The sequence below is a fragment of the Trachypithecus francoisi genome, unplaced genomic scaffold (assembly GCF_009764315.1).
Source record: "Trachypithecus francoisi isolate TF-2019V2 unplaced genomic scaffold, Tfra_2.0 Lachesis_group13, whole genome shotgun sequence".
In the NCBI taxonomy this organism is placed as follows: Eukaryota; Metazoa; Chordata; class Mammalia; order Primates; family Cercopithecidae; genus Trachypithecus; species Trachypithecus francoisi.
In genome coordinates this window covers 109615115-109636045 of record NW_022681458.1, presented here as the reverse complement: position 1 = coordinate 109636045, position 20931 = coordinate 109615115, and the positions used below count along the sequence as shown (strand labels likewise).

General features: G+C 42.6%; 1 protein-coding gene across 8 annotated transcripts in view; it reads left to right on the top strand.

The window, feature by feature from the left end:
- Positions 1 to 20931, top strand: part of MGAT5 (alpha-1,6-mannosylglycoprotein 6-beta-N-acetylglucosaminyltransferase) — a 334005-nt gene that overhangs the window by 115145 nt on the left and 197929 nt on the right. For 2 of the 8 annotated variants that reach the window (XM_033231695.1, XM_033231702.1), the window contains exon 2: positions 15053 to 15432. In XM_033231695.1, the coding sequence (XP_033087586.1) occupies positions 15192 to 15432 (241 nt within the window). In that variant the 5' untranslated portion in view covers positions 15053 to 15191. Of the gene's footprint in view, positions 1 to 1961; positions 2080 to 14847; positions 14925 to 15046; positions 15433 to 20931 lie in introns of those variants that run through there. The other 6 variants (XM_033231699.1, XM_033231698.1, XM_033231701.1 and 3 more) reach the window with 6 other exon arrangements.

Sequence of the window (20931 nt, the reverse complement as noted above, 5' to 3'; positions counted from 1 at the left end):
GTGCCACCATGCCTGGCTAATTTTTTGTATTTTTAGTAGAAGTGGGATTTCACTGTGTTAACCAGGATGGTCTCGATCTCCTGACCTTGTGATCCGCCTGCCCTATCCTGCCAAAGTGCTAGGATTACAGGCGTGAGCCACCGCGCCCGGCCCTGTTGTTTTCTGCTCTGTGTATCTTGGAGTTTTCCCCTCAGTATTATCGATTACTTTTTGGGGCTGTCACCTTTGTTAGGGATCTCCCTCTTCTTATATTTCTAATCTGATTACTATTAGAATAGAACCAAAGGTTACCGGATAAACCAAATAACCAGACTTGTTAAATCAATAACCTTGATTTATGCAAACCACTTAATTGAGCGGTCTTGAGGAAAGATGGTTGACATCCTTCTGACCTACCCTCTGACTCCCTCTTCTACTTTTAATGACCCTGTGATAACATTGAGCCCACCTAGGTAGTCTAGAATCTTCTTCCCCTTTTAAGGTCAGCCGATTAACTTTAATTCCATCTAATACCTTGATTTCCCTTTGCCATTTATGTCCTGGGGATGAGGATGTGGATGGATTTGGGAGGCTGGTATTCTGCCTGCCATCGCTATCTTGCTCTTTTTGTTTAATTATGATATGTTCCAGAAAGGAGTAAAACATGTAATACAAGAAGATAAAAATACATTTACTATTAAGTAAGAAAAAAGATAAGGAGAAGAGAGTAGGAAAATGAGTCAGGACTGGGATTTATACAAAAAATTAGTCCACTTTACTTCCTGAAGTAGACGGTGAGCTTTTCTTGCCAGCCTTCTTGAAGAGAGAGAAGCACTGTCAGTTATGTTGTAGGGTGTCGATCTAGTAAAATCCAACCAGTTGTTCAGATACCTAGATGGATATTGATACGCAGATGAAAGAAAAACTCCTTCCCTAAGTCTTCATGGATACATAAAGTGTAGAATGAGCAAAACCTTTGACATGTTCACAGTAAACCCAATGGTATGTTTCACCTGGACTTTCTGTTCTTTCTTTTACTGCTTTATATTTGAGGTCGAGTATGAATTGCTTTGAAGATCTCTTGTAAGACTTGTGGTCCAGGGTCAGGCCAAATGCCGGAATTTGGAACAGCTGGAGCAGTGATTCCCATCTGGTGGCTCTCACCCCCTAGGGATTTTTGAGGGTGCCCTGAGCTTTCATTCTAAAATGACAGTGATATGTTCTTTACCATTTGTATTTTTGAAGGACATAAATTAGGTATTTACGTCTATAATCCCTGATCTCCCCTTAAGATGGAAGAGTGTGAAAGCCTACCAGTATTTATTAAGAGCTTGGATATGGTGGTTAGTTGCAGCCGGAAGAGTGATCTGCACTAGCAATCTGTGAGGTTTTGAACCATTATATGTTACGTTATAACAAAAAAATTTATATTCTTAACGGAGTGCTGTTTAAAGACAGGATGCATTAAGAAAAGTTAGATTGAAGTGTAAATTATTGAGGAGTATATGAGAATTCTGTTGATTTTCCTCGTGTTATTTTCCCTTTAGTCAAAAGTTGGCATTCATCTGAAATCTTTTGGCATATCTGATAGTATTTTTTTAAAAATCAATATTTAGAAATAGAAAATATTATGACTGTTATAGTCATTTTGTCTTTTTTTATTAGGACTAAAGATTCATACACCTGTAATGTGTTACTTGTGGTGAAATGCTTTCAAATAGCTGCTGGAAAACCACCTGTTTTAGCCTGATATTTAGAAACACAACTGGAAAAAATATATAAAAATAAACTTTCGAGATATTGGAGATGGCAATTAATCACATCCTTCCTCCCTTTTGGATTCTAAACTAGAGGAAACAGAAGAAGCTAGACAAAAATTAAAATACAGTACCAGTTTTTTTAGTGTAAAGCAAAGTTGGGAGATGTATTTTGGGTGTAAGACTTCCTTATCCACCCTAAATGTAATCTTCATAGCCACCCAGGTGATGACTGAGCATCTGCGGGTGGGTTCTGCCCATTTAACCCGTGGGAGCAGGAACAGAGAGTGTGTCCAGCAGCCTGTTCAAGCTGAAATGCTGTCCTTCCCCCTCTGGGAGAACTGTGAGTACCCCAAAGATGGAGCAGGCATAGTTCCCCACTGTGGTTTCTTCCTGGGAAATGGGGTGAACGTTCTGCTGGAAAACATGTTCAAAGGAAGCAATGAGTTCTCTTATAAACTTTTTGATTTGTTTTGAAGTCCAGAGGTAAGAAATGCAAACATTGGACAGTTTGTCTAGTTGGGGGTGGTAAGTCGATTGCTGTCTGTTTTGAATATGCATTTGGTCCTCACACCAAATATATACTAACAAGTATGTAAATTCAGAATGAATTTTATTGACAAATTATACTTTTTTACCGACATAATTAAGTTAAATGCTGTGTGTTACAGGTTAAATGGGCAAATGGTAATTTGCCATTAATCATTTGGAACATTAACAAAGATGGTATCAAAATGAACTTCATAGACTTTCAATACCTTGTTTCAGAAGTGGATTATGACTTTAATACCCTGTCTTTCTCATATGTATGTAAACACTGAGAAGTGACTGAAAAGTTTCTAAAGGGTCCGGAGTGTATGTGTGTGTGAGTGAGAGATTATATATTATTGTTAAAAGGCTCAGTGGTCGTAAGAGGTTGGGCAAAGCCAATTTAGAGCAATGGATGGATTGTGTATCCCTTAAGTCATCTTTCAAATACAGTTTCTTTCAACCAAACTTTGAAAGACTTTCAGAGGCTCCGAAGTCACTGAAGTACCTTGGAAAATATTGGAATTAGAATCATTTCCAGAAACTTTTAACTATTGGTTGAAATACTTTTATGCAAAATTAAGGCACCTAATGAGCATGCTTATCTCAGTTGAAGGCTATTTCACTTTGAAGTCAACTGGGAAAGTACTTGTGATTGCAAAGCACTTGTTCCAAAGAGAGCTCTTTGGATTATAAAACAACAAAAACTCAAGCCCCCACCTTGCCAGTGCAAGGTATGTGTTGGGTAGCTGCATAAGGTGCTCTGTTGTGTGGAATTACTGCTTTATCAGAGTTAAATGTTTGGAAAACATGTATCCAAAAAACATATATCCAAACTGTCTTTGATTTTAACCTAATGGATCAAAACGTTTGCTTTTTGTCAGCAACTAGAAAGCAGGACCAGTTGTCCTATAAGCACTCGTAGTTCACAGCGATTAAAACTTTGCCATTTGTGTATATAATGCTCATGTCAGCTGGATATGTGTCAGTAGGATGTACATCCAGCTTATTCAAAAGTAATATAAGTTCCGTACGTGTTATGAAAATAATTGTGCCATGTTCTCTGTCATCCTCCACTGGAAATTAGGATCTGATCTGCCCCTGCTCTTACTCTCCTAGATAAGGTAAAAAGCAGTGCTTCTCATGTACACAAGCAAATAACCTTGCAGTCTGGTTATAAACACCAATTGATTCTATTGTTTTGGGGTTGGGCCTAAGATACTGCATTTTTAACAACCTACCAGATCATTTCCATGCTACCTTTCCATAGACGAGAGTTTGAGTAGCAATGTTATAGAGATGCTGGTTGCTAAAAGCATTGTAGACATTGACGCCATTAGGCTAGCCTCAAATCATTTCTCATCTTTGGAGCCAAATGCCCAGGAGATGTTAATAAAAGCTGTATTAGTTCAGCATTATTCTCTACAAGTCCTTCCATAGTGTGGGCTGATCTAACAAGGCTCTATGGTAGAGTAGCTATTGAAAGTCTGGCTGTTCACATTGGCCTAAGAAGACCAGCTTGTGATTCCTTTAAGGAGCAAACAAGCCTACCTTGGCAGATGAATTATCTAGTAAGCCAATGACTACATTTGTGGGGTGGGAGAAGAGCAGAGAGCTTACCTCTTGAAATTCCAGAATGGATCACGTTTTGGGTTTCACTAGATAGGGCCAATAGAGTTGTTACAGAATGTCTTAAAAGTTCTTATGCCTGGCTGTGTATTAAAATCATCTAAGCAGCTTAAAATAAAAATACCTCTGTTTGGGCCACACCTCAGACAAAGTAAATCGAAATCTTTGGGTGTGAGAGCTGGGCATCTCCTATTTTTTAAAAAGCAGTCCAGTTGATTCTATGTACAGCAGAGTTGGGAGGTCCTGGTTTAGTTAGTCCTAAGCTCTGAGAGCAAGAAACTCTCCTGAGAGGCTCCATTTTTAGCTTGAGCTGGTTTATCATTTGTGCAAACTGAGAGTTTGTGACCAGAAACCAGTCAGGTTGACCCAAGTTATTTGCAGTGTTTGGGAGAGTTGACCTTGGTATATACATTAAAGAACGAGTGAACTTACCAGGCAGCCTCTAACCAGTGATTTCTTCCCTAAGAAAATTCAGACCTTGGCTTTTATGACTCTGGGTCTGTTAAAGCTTAGGGCTGTGCGATCAAGTTGCTTGACTACTGTAGCCTTATTTTAGAAGTGATGAGAAATTCTTTATAAGGTTAAGTTGGATAAGCCTGAGTGGTCACTTAAGATTGTGCATGTGTGTGTACACGTATGTATTTCTTCACTGATTAGCTAGTTCAGTTTTTTAACCAAATCAGATTTGGGGATGACTGTCCCTTTTATGCAAATAGGGCAGCTAGAACACTCCTGGGGTAGGCCAGCACCCAGCCTGTGCTCCTCCCTAGGTAGGGGTCAGGGTGATTGGGCCGGAGGGCTTAGGAAGCATTTGTTAAATAATGAGCTTTATCTTGAAGGCATTACCCATATTTTTGAAATAAGTGTGGTGATTTTTGTGACTGTGATTTTCTTTATTACTGGGGCCATTTTAGCCTGTTGTCATTCTTGTTTTTTTCTAGATGTAGAGTGTTGCCAGAAGTCTGATCCTCAGAGAAAAGGTGCATTTTACACTTATTATAAAATTTCTTTGTGGCTTTACTGTCCTTTGAGAGTAGAAGCGAACCCTTTGAGTATTTTCATTCAACATTAAGGAGACCTACCTGACAAATTGACATGCTGTGTGATCTTTTCACAGACGATTCTTTCTTTCTTCTTAGAGAGTCATTATCAACCTGTCTTAAAGCCTGTTCATGGTTTCCTGGGCCAGAAGCCAAGTGACAATCCTAGCAGTTTTTTTTTTTTTTTTTTCCTAATGGCTGTCTGATGAAGCAGTATCCAGATTTTGGTCTTCCTCAAAGCCTTCTTCCATATGCTCATTGATTTATGGACTAGGTCATTGGAGCAGAGGCCCAGTGCCTTATACTCATTAGTAAATTGGGCACAGCTAGCCGAGGAATGAGAGTCTCAGTTGGTGCCCAGACAGCACTGAGAGATGTGGAGAAAATGAGACTCATTTATCAGTCACCTTGAGACAGCATCAGCAGTCAGCCACCTTCCTTCACTCTGAGGCCTTCCACAGCCTCAACACAGGCTTCTGAGCCTGCTGGTCTTCAGGGGTGGTGATGGACTCCCAGGTTCACCTTGGTCTGCTTCTCTCTCACTCTGCAATCTAGTCACATGGGCAGAACCTGTCTGAGTATCTTCCAGTGGGTGAATAAGATCCTGTTAATTGGTAAGGCAGTCCCTCTCAACCGAGGCAATTTTGGCAGTATTGAGAGACTTTTTTGATTGTCACAGCCCCGTAGTGATAGAGGGTTATTGGAGGGCTCTCATGGCATCTAGTGGCTAGAGGCCAGCAATGCTGCTAAACCTCTAATAGCTTCCCACAACAAAAATTATTCAGACCCATATGTGAATTATGCAAAGATTGAGAAACATTGGATTAAAGCGATTTATTTCATTTTTCAGGGACCCATGCTTTGTTTTGGTTTAGTAGTTGTTTTCAGAAATCCTTTTTCTTTTTTCTTTTTTTGAGGTAGAGTCTTGCTTTGTCGCCCAGGCTGGAGTGCAGTGGTGCGATCTCGGCTCACTGCAAGCTCCGCCTCCCAGGTTCACACCGTTCTCCTGCCTCAGCCTCTGGAGTAGCTGGGACTACAGGCGCCCGCCACCACGCCCAGCTAATTTTCTGTATTTTTAGTAGACGCAGGGTTTCACTGAGTTAGCCAGGATGGTCACAATCTCTCAACCTCGTGATCCAGCCCCCTCTGCCTCCCAAAGTGCTGGGATTACGGGCATGAGCCACTGCACCTGGCCCCTCAGAATTCTTGGAGTTACTGCTGTTGCCTTTTTTTGTTGTTAGGAAATTCTGTCAACTGTGAATATCGTATGGGCCTGGTGAATGAAACTCACAGAACATGTGAAGATCTTATGTGCTCCAGCAGCCACAGCTTCCTTCTCACTCTTGTCCTCTTTCCCTTTTGTCCACCTGCCAGTAATGTGCACATCCAAGAGACTAAGTCAGGATAAAATCATCAAGTGTTGATTTTCTCTTCCCCCATCCACGCCCTCTAGTGGCCTGCTTTGCCTCTAAAGCTGCTTTGCCTGTCCCTTCCTCCTTCTCTACTTCTTCTTTTAACACCAACTGTATTTAGATGAAGACTGCCCCCATCCCCGTTCCATCTCTCTTCTTTATACCTGTGAATGGCAGAGAACAGCTGGGGTCAGTGTGGCGGAAACTGGGAATAGAGAGGGCAGGAAGAAGAATGCATGTTCTGGACCCAGATTTACCTGCCCTGTTACAGTGTTTGGAAATTTATTTTGCTATTGATGCCAGATATGGAGCCCTGAACTCCACTGAGTGGATGGTGTAACTGCAAGACAAATATCTGCTTTGGGTGGGTGGTGTTGGAGGTTTTCCTTTCTCTGCCCACAGGAAAAATGCAGGTGTAGCATAATGAATTAAAACTCTGGGTACAGGACTGTCTTGCTTTGATCACTTCAAATGTAAGAGGGGATGGGCTGTTTAAAACCCAGATATTCAAAGAGTCTTCCCAAGATATCAAAGGTGTGTTGTTTTTAGCTGGTGTATTTCAGCTAGTTAATTAAAATAAGACTAGTTTAGCCAGTTCCAAAGGGAACAGACTGTTTTCACTTAGAATGTGTTTCTCCTGTTTACAAAAAAAAAAAAAAAGGACCCAGGTCCTGAAAGTGAAGGGTCTTTGTTCATACCTGTTCTTGGGCAGCACCCCTGTCTGCTGCTGAGCTCCTTTGCTTCCTAGAGCTAGAAGAGAGTCGGTGGCATCACAGCTGTCAGGCATTCACAGTTGAGCTTTGGGCACCTGCTGAGTGGGCTGTGTCAGGTTGGTGGCACTGGGCCATCTGGGGGAGTGAATGACCTCAGAGCTTCTTCCCAGGAATTTGGATTTATTTTAGAAGAGAAAGCTGCTTTGCCTGTCCCTTCCTCCTCCTCTGCTTCTCCTTTTAACACCAACTGTATTTAGATGAAGACTGCCCCCATCCCTGTTCCATCTGTCTTTCTTACACCAGTAATCCTGTAAATGTGTATTTTTCTCCCTTTCATGTGTTGATTCAACCCTTGAGGTTGGTGGGACATTCCATTAGACTCATGGCTTCTTAATAATACTGGACTTTGGTTTCTGTTTTGTGTTTCATACAGAGAGGTCTCTTCCTTTCTGAGTTTCTGCATGCAGCTGGTAGACTCAGCTTGGTTTGGCGGAGGCCATGTAGTATTAGGAGGCAGGACTAGGGTGCTGGTTTGATTCTGATTCTAACCGGAAAACATAACATTTTCTGGCCTCAGGGTCTTCCTCTATAAACTGAGGGTTTGCATTTGATTATTTTCCTAAACAAAACCAGACATTGTCTTCCAATCTGTAAAAAGGTATTTTATACATTTAAATGTATCATATTTCCTGTTAAAGTTGATTGATACACCAGCAAGATGTGGTTCTGTGGTGACCACAAAACCAGGAGCTTTGTAAGATGTTGTTCAGTCATTGCAAGGTTAGCACCCAGATGATTTCTGCACTGTGTTTTGGTTCAGAGTAGAAGCAATCCACATTCCTCTAATTATGAATGGGAGTGGCTACTATTTTAAAAAATAATTTACCAAGCACTCTAAGTTGCTTTTAATGGAAATTGACATGGAGGCTGAAAAGAGAAGTAGTAGAAATTGTTTCAAAGTTGAATTATTAACATCTAAAGACAATTGTCACTTAAAACATGGAAGTCAGGCAAGCAGCCTTGGAACTTCAAGACGTGTGACCGACTCTCACCTGACATTTAATTAGGGTAGTGCTTTTTTGTCATATAATTTCATGTGAATAGATATATGAGCCTGAATTTTAAAAAATACGTAAACTAGACCACTACTGAGCATTAATTTTGTGACCAGTAAGGTGTGAATTTGAAGTTCAAACTCCAAGGTATGGAGGTAGCCAGGGCAGTTTTGCTGAGTCTCTGCAGTATAAATTGATATGTCTATTGATTGTCTCTAGTATCTTAGGATTTGGCATGTCAAACTTCTTTTTGAAAAATGTTTAAAAACATTTTAAACAAAACCAAAAGTCAAATGAAACATTTGTGGAACCTCTGGAACATCTCTGTGAATGAATTTTTGATGTTCTTAGGAGCACAGTTTGAGAACCAATAACTCGGTTGCTCACCCCTCTTCCTCCAACTCTAACAGTGTTCTGTGGTTCTGGAACTTTCTCCATATTATACATGCGGAAACGGAGATGGACACTTAGGATCACACAATGCCAGTGGTAGAACAAGCTGCAGATCAAAGATTTTCAGGTTTTTGATGCAAAGTTCTCTGTTTCTCCTCGTCACCCTTTCAGGTGTTATTTCCTGTGATCTTCTCAGCATAACAGTGACAAGACAAGTAGCCTCCGAGAAAGGTTCTCTGGTGCTTTCCCCTCCATCCCTTGTCTTAGACATATTTTGTTTCTGTAATCTCACTGCACTGGCCCCCTAGAATTTTTTTCTGGAGTGTTTTCTAGTTTTCTTCTCTGTTAATGCCTGACTGCCATCCTATCCACTTTAGTTTAACCCTGCCTCTTCAAGGGTTTCACTACTAAGGGTAAAATCTTGCAAAAGGTAAGGTGCAAATGTACTGTCAGAATGCCCAGGTTCTGTGGCTGATACCAGAAGGAGGTCTTGGAGATCTTTGCTAATTTGCATTTCTTCACCTCATTTCCCCACCATCCTGTCCTTTCATCTAGCAAACACTTAATGACCTCCCTCTGTGTGCAAGGCATGGCAACTGCTGGCATTTCTTGTCTTTGGGGGCCTCACAGACCCCTTAGGCGAGATGAAACGGGATAGTCCTGTAGAGCAAGGAAGGAGCACGAACTGCTGTGAGTACGAGTATTCCACGGAAGGGGAGTGAGTGCGAGTACTCCAAGGAAGGGGAGCTCCCCTCAGTCTAGGGAGCCCCTGGAGGCTTTATGCAGGAGGTGGGGTGAGATTGGAGGGTGGAGATGTGGGTGGGATTTTCCAAGGAAATTGGGTGGACACAGCCGACTTAGGATTTCTTGAAGGTTACTGTACATGGTGAAGCTAAATATAGGCCCCTAGCCACCATTTAAGGATGTCTATGAAGGAGCTCAGGTGGTACACAGAGAGGACAAAGAGGTCTGGGGACCACTAAGTTAAAGCAGCGCTGTCCTATGTGAATGTGGCACATGGGATGGTATTGTCCTGCAGGGCTACTGGAAGAGACCAAATCTCTGCTTGGGGCTGGCATTGCTTCTGAAGGGATAGGCTTTTCTGCCTTTGTTTATCCTCTGATAAACAAAGGATATCAGGAGGCAGGCCCTTGTGTAAGAAATAGGGCCTCCAGGGATGTTGGATGGCCACCTGGAGGAACTGCTTCGTTGGTCTGGTTCTCACTCCATTGGAACTGGGCTGCTGCTCAGTGTTCTCAGGTGGGTTGAGAAATTGGCATTTGCCAGGAGCCTTCTGAAGGGAGGCCTGTGAGGTTGTGATCCAGAGGTTATAAGAGCGCTCGTATGTGGTGAACTGTAAGTAGATCGCTGTGAGTTGCTTCTGTTGCTAGGCCTGTGGCCAGCCCTTAGTTCCTGCCCTGGTCTTGGCCGTGCTAGGCCCATGACGCTCATCTGCCTGCTCTAAGCCAAACTCCTCCTTTTCCCCATAGCTTTAGAGGTGGACTTACATTTTTTTTTTTTTTTTTGAGATATGATACACATATAATACCCATCCTCCCATTTAAAAGTGTACGACTCCATGACTTTTGGTATGTCCACAGAATTATACTCCCATCACCACAATTTTTAGAACCTTTTTGTTGCACCCTAGGAAAACCCTACACACCTAACCTATCACCTCTCATTTCCTTCATTCTCCATACCCCAGCCCTAAGCAAGTACTAATGTATTTTCTGCCTTTACAGATTTGCCTATTCTAGACATTTAATATAAATGGAATCATGCAATATGTGTTTTTTTGTGACTTTTTTTCGCTTAGTATAATGTTCTTAAGAGTCATCTATGTGTAGCATAATCAGTTCATTCCTTTTTATAGCCAGATAATATTTAATTGCATGGATATGGCAGTTTTGTTTCCTCAGTTGATGCACATTGGCCTGGTTTCACTTTTGTTTATTATGGATAATACTGCTGAGTATGGATAGTGCTGCTGAATACTTCTGTGTACAAGTTTTTGTGTAGACACATATTTTCATTTCTCTTGGGAGAATTCCTAGAAGCAGAATTGTTTGGGTCATACGGTAACTCCATGTTTAACTATTTGAGGAACTGCCAGATTATTTCCCACACTGGCTGCGCCATTTGACATTCCCACCAGTGGTAGATGAGGGTTCCAATTTCTCCACATCTTCACCAACACTTGTTCTTATCTGTATGTCCTTATGAGTGTGAAGTTGGTATCTCATTGTGGTTTTGATTTGCATTTCCTCTAATGGCTAATGATGTTAAGCATTTTTTCATGTGCTTTTTTTTTGTTTTCAGGAGAATGGACACATTTCTTTGCCAGAGATCTCTGACTATCTTTAGAAAGGTGGAAGATGATTTTGTTGTGTTGAGGCGTGAGTGGGAAGGAGCAAGGTGATTGCTACCCTTTTAGGAAGTAGGAGGATAGAGGGAATGCATGTTGAAGTGGCTAGTTCTGCAAACAGACTTGGTGCAAACTTTTTTCTGGAGGTGAATTGATGAAGTCACAGCCATGAGCTGACGTTACTCTGGTGGGCAACAAGGTCTTCTGAGATCCACTGTATAGTCCCACTGTGCCCACTGGATGCACTTAGCTAGAGGACCCAGCTGTTAGAAGGTCTGGAGATAGCCATCTTCTTAGCTCCGGCAACAACTTCTTGATCACTGTTAGTCTGGGGCTTCCTCATTAATTGTCAGGTCATTCCTGATGATTCTCCTTGTCATTTTGTGGCATCAAGACTCTCTGTGAGGATGGCTGTTCATTATCCTCCTCGTTGTCCACCTGTTACTGTGAGAGATAAGGGTGTCTCCTGAATAATGCTTTTGAAAAGTCTTAAGTTCTGTCATCTCAATAGGAATTGTAGAGACGCATTCTGTGATTCTCTATGTGTGCTGTGTGTATGCTGATATCGTTTCTATCATTTCAAGCTCTAAGTACCACTGGAGAAGAGAAGTTTCCTGGCACTTCTATAGTCACTTAAAATCTGGGCCCTCCCTAATCAGAACTGTACTCTGAACTCCTCATAGGTAGGGATTTTCACTTCAAATTTGCATGTCTCTGAACTGGGATAATTTTACCTAGGCTGAGATTTTTTGGCCATCTCTTTGCCCCTGTGATACACCATCTGGATGTGTTGGACCCTCTCCAAGGCAAGGACGGAGAAGAAGCCTTCTACCTTCTAAGGAAGCCATCGTTCAGGTCCTAGTCCTTGATCTTTGTTTTAACTCCACAGCTTGAGCAGCCTATTTAGCAGGGTTAATTGAGGAAGTAGAGTGGGGCTTCCTGTCTGAAAGTGGACAGCTAATTCCTGCCAGTGATTCGGACTCTTTACTAAAATAGTGAAAGAAAATCACCTTTTTTGATATAGTACCTCACTGGCTTGCTCTAGGAAAATTCCTTCAGCCCTGGGGTAAAATTAAGTAATGAGTATGGGTTATTTAAAAAAAAAAAAAAAAAAGCCAGTTCCCAAGGAGCTAAGTGCAGCATCTAGTTCATAATGTGGCTTTCAGAGTGTCAGCCCCTTTGGGTAGAAACTCCATCTTGTTCACTGTTCAGTCACCAGGGCCTGATGACAGCTCATGCTCAATATAGACTTGGAGCGGAGCGGAGTGGAGGAAGGAAAGAGGGCAGGTGCTGGTTGGTTGGCCTGCAATTAGAAGGGCTGAACAAAGTCCTGTAGTGCCTTAGGCGACTTATTCACTTAGCAGATACTTTATTGTGCCATTGTGGTCAGTGCCTTTCTCTGGGAAGGTGTGTGTTGGGGGAGGGGCTTCCTAAAGTATGTCATGGAGTCACACATAGAAACTTTAAACAATCCAAGGTGGACCGTTGTTTTTAACTCGTAATACTCCTTTATTCCCTGTTTTAAAATTTTTTTAATTTGATACAATAGTTATACATAATAATGGAGTACAATGTGAGATTCAATCCACATATACATTGTGAAATGATCAAATTAGGGTAGTTAGCATGCACATCACCCTCAAATAATTATCATTACTTTTGTGGTGAGAACACTTAAAATTGTCTCTTTTAGAAATATACATTATTATTAACCATAGTCACCTTGCTGTGCAATAGAACACCAGAATTTATTCCTCCTAACTATAACTTTTTACCCACTGACCACTCCCTCCCCATCCCCTTCTCTCCTCCCCACCCCTGGTAACCACTGTTCTGTTATCTCCTATGATACCAACTTTTTAGCATCTGCATGTGAGATTGTACAGTATTTGCCTTTCTGTGCCTGGATTATTTTACTTAGCATAATGTCCTTCAGGTTTATCCCTGTTGCTGCAAAAGACAGAATTTCTCTCTTTTCTTCTGGTTCAATAGTATTCCATTGTCAAAAGTGTTGTAAGACTAGGAAAGGAACACTGCAGGCTGGAGCCCTGGAGAAAGTGGTCTGAGGCAGGTGGGACTGGAGCTTGGGTTTGGTAGAGAGGCTGGGTTTGATTGTCAGCATAATGGAGAGCACTCATGTGCCAGCTGGGTGGGAGGAGCAGCCAAGTGAAGACTGGGAAGCCCCGAGGAAACATGTGCAGGGTTTGTGGTGATGAGCAGACCAGCAGGTACGCAGGGGGAGAGGAGTGTGATGGGGCAGAGGAACTTATGTCATGATAGTATAAGACAGAAGTTGAGCCTCATTTTAATGGGCATTGTGGTGGTATTGAATAGTGATGGAATGTATGGGTCTGGAATCAGACTGCCTGGTCAAGGGCTCTGAAACTTAAGTGTGCATCAGAATCACCTCAAGACTTGTTAAAGTGTAGGCTGTGGACCACATCTCCCCAGTTGCTGATTCAGTGGGTGTGGGTGGGGCCTGAAAATTCACATTTCTCACTGACGATGCTGCCGTTACTGAGTTTGGGACCACATTTGGAGAACCACTGGTCTAGAATTGAGAGGTTGGCAAATCTTTTCTGTTAAGAGATAGGTAGTAAATATTTTAGGCCTTGTGGGTTACATAGAGTATCAGTTACATATTCTTTATTGCTTTTCATGACCCATTAAGCATATACATATCATTGTCTGCCATATACAAACAGGCTGCTGGGGGAGTGAGGATGACATAGGGAAAGTGGGGCATGGTTTAATAACCCCTGGGCCATGCCTAGATGGTCAGTCCTCTGCCACATAGCTGGCTGACCTTCGCCAAGTTAATGACCTTTTGCCTTTCTTTTCTCATGTTTCTCATAAAACAGAGATGATAATATTCATACTTCTTACCATACAGATTCAGTGAGCTAAGCCACAAAAGATTGTGTGTCACAATGTCTGGGACATAGCTAGAATTTATAATTTATTTTTATTAATGGTAGTACTACCAACTACTGGTTATCGGTTGATAGGCAAGGGGAAAACAGTAAGAGGCAGACCAACAGTGATCCAGGGCTCTGAAAGCTAATTGCTTCAAGATCCTGCTACCATTTTCGTTTGGGCTGCTTGCAAAGAAGAATCCTTTAAAGCATATATGTACACTCTGAAGTACATCCTGGGTTAGTCCCTTATAAGGGATCGGGATCATTGCTCTGTCTGTCCCTTGCGTGGCACTTAGAAAATGGCGCTGTTCGTAAGCTGACTGGTATTAGGCCCAGGACTCTGGCTGAAGGGATGGGCATACTGGTAACCATTTGCAACCTGTGCTTAGGTCCTACTTGTTGGAAGCCCTGATTGAGAAGAGTGGCCTGGTCTGTACTTGCATTAGATAGGATCTGGCTGCATTAATATTGAAACTACTCTGCCTTTTAATGTCTCATTTTGCCTCATGGTGGGAGTGAAAGTGAGAACCACAGAAAATCTGCCTGCCAGGTGTTCCACATTTCTTGTGCTACAGCATGCAACTGAGCAGTGAGGTATAGCTTTCCCTCATGTAGCTGGGAAAGCGTTACCCCCGCTTGTACCTCTGGCATACCTTCTCTGTGCTGGTGCACCTAGAGAGGTTGCCTGTTGGCCCTGAGAGAGCCATCTCATCTCTAAACACTGATAGTGAAAGCTGGCCATGCTCAAATAAGATGGAGCAATCTACCTCTTCCTTGTCTAGTTACCCCCAAGGGGACATCCACTTTCTTGCTCACCTCACCAGTTGCATGTTCTAGTCCTTGCCAGAAGCACATAATAATAACTTTGTAAGCTTAAGTTACAGGCACACAAAAGTGCCTGATGGTGATATGACTCCACCCTCTGCTTGGGTTTTTGCTGACATTCAGTGAAATATCCTTCCATCTTCTCCCCACCTTGCAAAACAAACTTCCTGTTTTGAATTTGGTCCAGGCTGGAACAGCCCCACTACACCTGTTAACACACGCAGACACACACTTCCCCCTTCATATTTGCTTAGCTTCTTGTTGCCTAGCCAGATTTCCCCTCAGCTTACAGATCCTGAATCATAAGGTATTAAACTAGGAAATTTAAGAGTTGACATTTTACTTAGAGGTATTCAAGTGAAAACATGGCTTCTGGTTTATTTTGCTGTATTGTGCCATGACTACTTTGCTAATTCTTCTCCTCCTTCACAGCAGAATGGAAGTGAGGAAAGGCAATCAGCTGACACAGGAGCCAGAGTGAGACCAGCAGACTCTCACACTCAACCTACACCATGAATTTGTGTCTATTTTCTACGCATTAAGAGCCAAGGACAGGTGAAGTTGCTGGAGAGCAATGGCTGTCTTTACTCCGTGGAAGTTGTCCTCTCAGAAGCTGGGCTTTTTCCTGGTGACTTTTGGCTTCATTTGGGGTATGATGCTTCTGCACTTTACCATCCAGCAGCGAACTCAGCCTGAAAGCAGCTCCATGCTGCGTGAGCAGATCCTGGACCTCAGCAAAAGGTACATCAAGGCACTGGCAGAAGAAAACAGGAATGTGGTGGATGGGCCATATGCTGGAGTCATGACAGCTTATGGTAAGCACTGTGTTTCTGGGACCTCTCCATTAAAGTGTGCCTTGGCCTTGAAATGGCCCTAGAAGCTCCCAGACATGGTCTTGTCATGGACTGACACTTGCCATTGCCTTCATAAGCAGTGAATTGCACACAGAGAGGTATCTTTAGGAAATCAAAGCAATGCCGTTTTCATTGTTCTGAGCTGGTGTATGCAGACACACTTTCCCCTGGAATCAATGGGTTAGGATAGTTAGGGCTCTATTGGTTGTGTTTGCAGCTAGCTCCTTCTTCCTGAGCACATTTCAGGAGCCATGTGATCTCATGTGGGAGTGAGTTCAGGGAATGCTGAAAAATATTTTCATCGTTCCCTAAACAAAACTTAATTAAGGCTGGTAGGGGTGAGGTGAAGAGGATGGGGAGGAATGGAAGCCAGTAAACTTAGAGCCAATTGTGTGCCTCCCTCCAGCCGATAAGTAGGACACTGGCACTCATCCTAGTGAGTTTTAATCTTTGGCTTCTTGAGGTTATGTTGCTCTTCTTCTTGCCCTTGTCTCTAATTGCCCTCACTTTGAAAGGAATCTTTGTGTACTTGTTCCTTTTTTTTAAAAGAATTTTCTTTCAGAATTATTTTTGAAATCATAAAGAGTAAAAAGATACACATATGGAATGTAACTTATTTTTCTTTTATGTTTAATATAGAAAAAGTTGGAAGCTGTAGACAAGCAAAAAAAGGAAAAAATTACACATAAGTCTACTACTCCAGGCAATAACCGCAGTTAACATTTCAGTGTATATTTTTCTGATATTCTGCATATACACACCAAAAAATATATATATATACACAAATACTTACAAAAAAAATTGCAAATGGAATTTAGATTATGCTGTGTTTTGCAGAGCAGAATTGGTCTGTAGCAGATGATCTGTTGTTGAGTGAAAGAGTCTGATCATTGAATTGAGGTTTCAGTGGTCTCACTGAAGTGGTCTCCATGATAGTATAGATGAGATACAAGAATGGGGTTAGGTGAGGTGGAGAAAGTGGAGTTCTGTTTTGTGACCCACTCAAGGAAGGTGCCCTGAAGTATGCAGAGTTCAAATCGTGACTCCCAAAAATGTGCAGCAACAGTTCAGTGCAGATTGAGTTCAGACACAGGAAATCATACTCAGTTATACATGTTCTTTTTTCTTTCCAAAAGGGGAAAAAACTTGTTTTTAAAATATGTAGGCCGGGCGCGGTGGCTCAAGCCTGTAATCCCAGCACTTTGGGAGGCCGAGATGGGCGGATCACGAGGTCAGGAAATCGAGACCATCCTGGCTAACACGGTGAAACCCCGTCTCTACTAAAAATTACAAAAAACTAGCCGGGCGAGGTGGCGGGTGCCTGCAGTCCCAGCTACTCGGGAGGCTGAGGCAGGAGAATGGCGTAAACCCGGGAGGCGGAGCTTGCAGTGAGCTGAGATCCGGCCACTGCACTCCAGCCTGGGCGACAGAGCCAGACTCCGTCTCAAAAAAAAAAAAAAAAGTAAAATTTTATACACACGTGTGTGTGTGTATATATATATATTTATTAGGAGATGCTTCTAAGGAACATTGTAGAAATTCTTTTCTAGTTCTTACTATGTAAATAATCATACTCTCTGCTTTTAATCTGTTAAAAGTGTAGGCATTGGCTTTTAATATATCTAAATAAAATGGTACTTTTTTTGAACTGATGGCTTTAAAAAATGGGATTCGACTGTGGGAACTTACACTGAAAAAACAACTAGGTAGTTTTTCCTAGAGTTGCATTTTTTTTTTTTTTGAGGCGGAGTCTCGCTCTGTCTCCCGGACTGGAGTGCAGTGGCCGGATCTCAGCTCACTGCAAGCTCCGCCTCCCGGGTTTACGCCATTCTCCTGCCTCAGCCTCCCGAGTAGCTGGGACTACAGGCGCCTGCCACCTCGCCCAGCTAGTTTTTTTTTTTATTTTTAGTAGAGACGGGGTTTCACCATGTTAGCCGGGATGGTCTCGATCTCCTGACCTCGTGATCCGCCCGTCTCGGCCTCCCAAAGTGCTGGGATTACAGGCTTGAGCCACCGCGCCCGGCCCTAGAGTTGCATTTTAAAATTGCTCATTGACTCACTTCTGTAACGTTTCCAGTGTAGTTTAGATAAACCAACAGAAAATAAAGCTGATTGTCACCATTAGTGTTACCAATGTATATAACATAGCAGGTAACACAGGTACAGTTTTAAAGTTTCTGGTTGTGTGCATTTCATGTTATAGCTTTGAAGGGAAAGAGTTACAGCTCAGTGGTAATTTTCTCGTTTCTCTTAGTCTGTCAAACCTTTTCTACGGCCAAGAGGAAGCTCCACAAATAGCAAATTTGTAGGCTTTAAATTTCTCCAGTTGTTTTGGCTGTTTTTATTTCTTGTGTACTGCTAAAAATCTCATAGGGAAGGCTTCCCTACTTAAGGACAATAATTTGGTCTTAGCTTTTCAGCCTCACAGAGATATTATTTTTTAAGTTACAAAAAATCCCAGAATAGACTGTTAGAATTTCAGCCACCTTATATGCCTGTAATCGTAGGACTTTGCATCTCAAAGAAACTATAGAAATTATTCACTCCAACTTACTTTTGTAGATGAACCTTAGCAAAATAATTTGTCTTTTTCTCAAAAACAGCAAAGAAACAATCAAACAGGTCACATGAACAACTCTAACTCACACTGCTAGTTTTCTCTTTCTTCTAATCAACTTTAACATATCAAAGTGGTTTTGGAAGCTGAGTTTCTGGAATTTAATTGGACTTGTATGCATGTGCTTGAGGTATTGAGGGTTATCACATGGTGAGATCCTACTAAGACACAGTGTCTCATTTGGTGCTGTTGACATTTTGGTCTAAATAGGTCTTGATTGTGGATAGGATATCAGCAGCATCTCTGGGGTCTCTACCCACTAGATGCCAGTAACAGCTCCCTAGTTGTGACAGTCAAAATGTCTTTAGACATGTGGTAATTGTCCCCTTCCTGCCACCTTGGAGAACTGTACTAAGAGTGGAAACCACAAACGCCATCTGACATCATCTTTTTAAGGATGTTATCAAGCAGATAACTGGTTTTAGGTTTTTTTGTTTGTTTCTGAGATAGTGTCTTGCTTTGTTGCCCAGGCTGGAATGCAATGGTATGATCTTGGCTCACTGCAACCTCCGCCTCCCAGGTTCAAGCCTCAGCCTCCAGAGTAGCTGGGATTACAGGCACACACCACCACGCCCAGCTGCTTGTTGTATTTTTAGTAGAGATGGGGTTTCACCATGTTGGCCAGGCTGGTCTCGGACACCTGACCTCAGGTGGTCCGCCCGCCTTGACCTCGCAAAGTGCTGGGATTATAGGTGTGAGCCACCGTGCATGGCCTGATTTTAGTTATTTTAAACTTGAAAGCCTAGTCTTCCCCCTGGTTTCCAGTTCTGGCACCAACAATTTGGATTAAACGAGAGGATCGTACTAGGGATTAGTATAGTCTAGGACCAGTCCTAGAAGCTGGAGAGCCAGTCTGATGACATATGCTTCCCTTGGAATCTGTCAGTATTAGTAACATTGTGTGACATGCAGGCAGCCCTGGCAGTTAATGTCACATGGTGGTGCAGAGACTGTAGGATTCTTAGTGGTGTAGCTGGGCTGGCAGAACGGTGTTGGGGATGCATGGGCCATTAGTTTGCAGTCTCTTTTTTGCCATAAATGCAGCCTATGTGCAGTGCACTGCCTACACATCTGCTTTGAAAGAGTGAAGAGTTGATCCTGTATGGCTGGGATTTGTGTCTGGTTTAAATGAATCCCGCAAAATGAAGAAAAAAATTCCATCTTTCTCTCATCCCCATATTGGTATAATCAGAGGCTCTCAGGATAAATGGATCTACAGTAGGTATTTGAGGGATTGTAGTAGCTGATTTTAGATGATTGCTGATTTATTAGAATTTCTGGTTAGAGATTCCAGGGCAGCAGGGCTCGGTGAACTATGACCTGTGCTCTAAATTCAGGACCTTTGTCTGATTGTGTAAATAGTTTTATTGGAACACCTCCACTCCCACTTGTTTGTAACAAATGCAATAACAGATAAACATGATAATTCCAGTATTTATTTCATAATACATCTGAAACATTCTGAATCCATTGATCAGCAGTCACCATAGTTATTCTAAATGCTCATCTGATCAAGTTCCTTATTGATTCAGCTACTTCCCAGGACTCCCATGGTCTAAGGCAGAGTCATCAAACCATGGCCTATGGGCCAAGTCTTCCTTGGTACCTGTGTTTGTAAAGAAAGCCATGCCCATTTGATTGTATGCAGTCTGTGGCTGCTTTTGCACTATAGTGGCAGAGTTGAGTGGTTGTCATACAGACTGCAAAGCCTAAATATTTACTGTCTGGTTCTTTACCAAAAATGTTTATCAGTCTCTGACCTCAATAGTCTCTCGGTGAGTCTATCTACTGGATTTTGTGGGTATGTGTGTGTCCCAAGTCTCTTTCACGCTTGTGTTTGGATTCACTCATGACATCTTCATAAGGTGCACATATATAAATGCAGCATTTCTCTAGCCTCTGAAAATGCTTCTTCTAAGTAGCAGGTCGAGAGTTGTAGTGGTTAGGAGCATGGGTTTCGGAGCCAACTGGTTTGTCTTTGCCACATCCTGCCTGCATGACTTAGGCCCTAGAAGCACAAAACTGCTTTAAAGTGGGGTGTCAGTGCCTCTCACCAAGGACTGTGAGACATGAGCAAGGTGCTGTGTGTCAGGTGCCTGACATTGTGTGCTTATTGTTGGCTGTTAGTGTGGTTTGTGACTAGTACTCAAACAATAATAGAACTTGAAGAATATCTTCCCTGCCCCAACCCATCCTTGTTTTGGTGATTTGAAAAGAGACTTCTGAACTTCTTTTGGATTTGGCAACTCCAAAGTGATACCCGGAAGATCTCCTGGGCAGCCCGTGTGGAACATTCAGTGCATTTGTTATTGCAGTGTGGAGGGCTTTTCTGTGTATTACTCTGTCAGTCTAGAGAGGAGTGTGTTGGCTTTCGCCTCCCAGGCAAGTGTAGAGCCAGAGCCCTCTGCAGGTCAGCCCCATCTGCATCTCCCAGCCAGTGTGGCAGGGGCCATGCCTGCCAGTGACGTCTCGGGAATTGTGTCATGGATGGTGCCACTCACCCGAGTCAATGCGATTCTTGTTTCTGAGGTGAATTGATCTCTGTCTCCAATAGCCTGACCCAAATTCTGATCCTTAGTGATACCTCTTATCTAACTGGACAGACCCGGTCCGCTTGTGTTCTCTAATGAACAGTAATGGAAACCTGAGGCGAGGTGACATTTCCCCTCATGGTACATCCACACCTTGTTAACCCTGGCTTCTCTGGGCTGGGACACTGTCCTAGAAAAGCTGCTAGCTCAGGCTCAAGCAGCTGTGGGCTCCCAGTTTCTCTCTGCCGACCCCCATCCCACTTGCCTGCTGCCTGATTCCTCCTTGACCTCCCGGTTCTGTGTGCCTGCTCT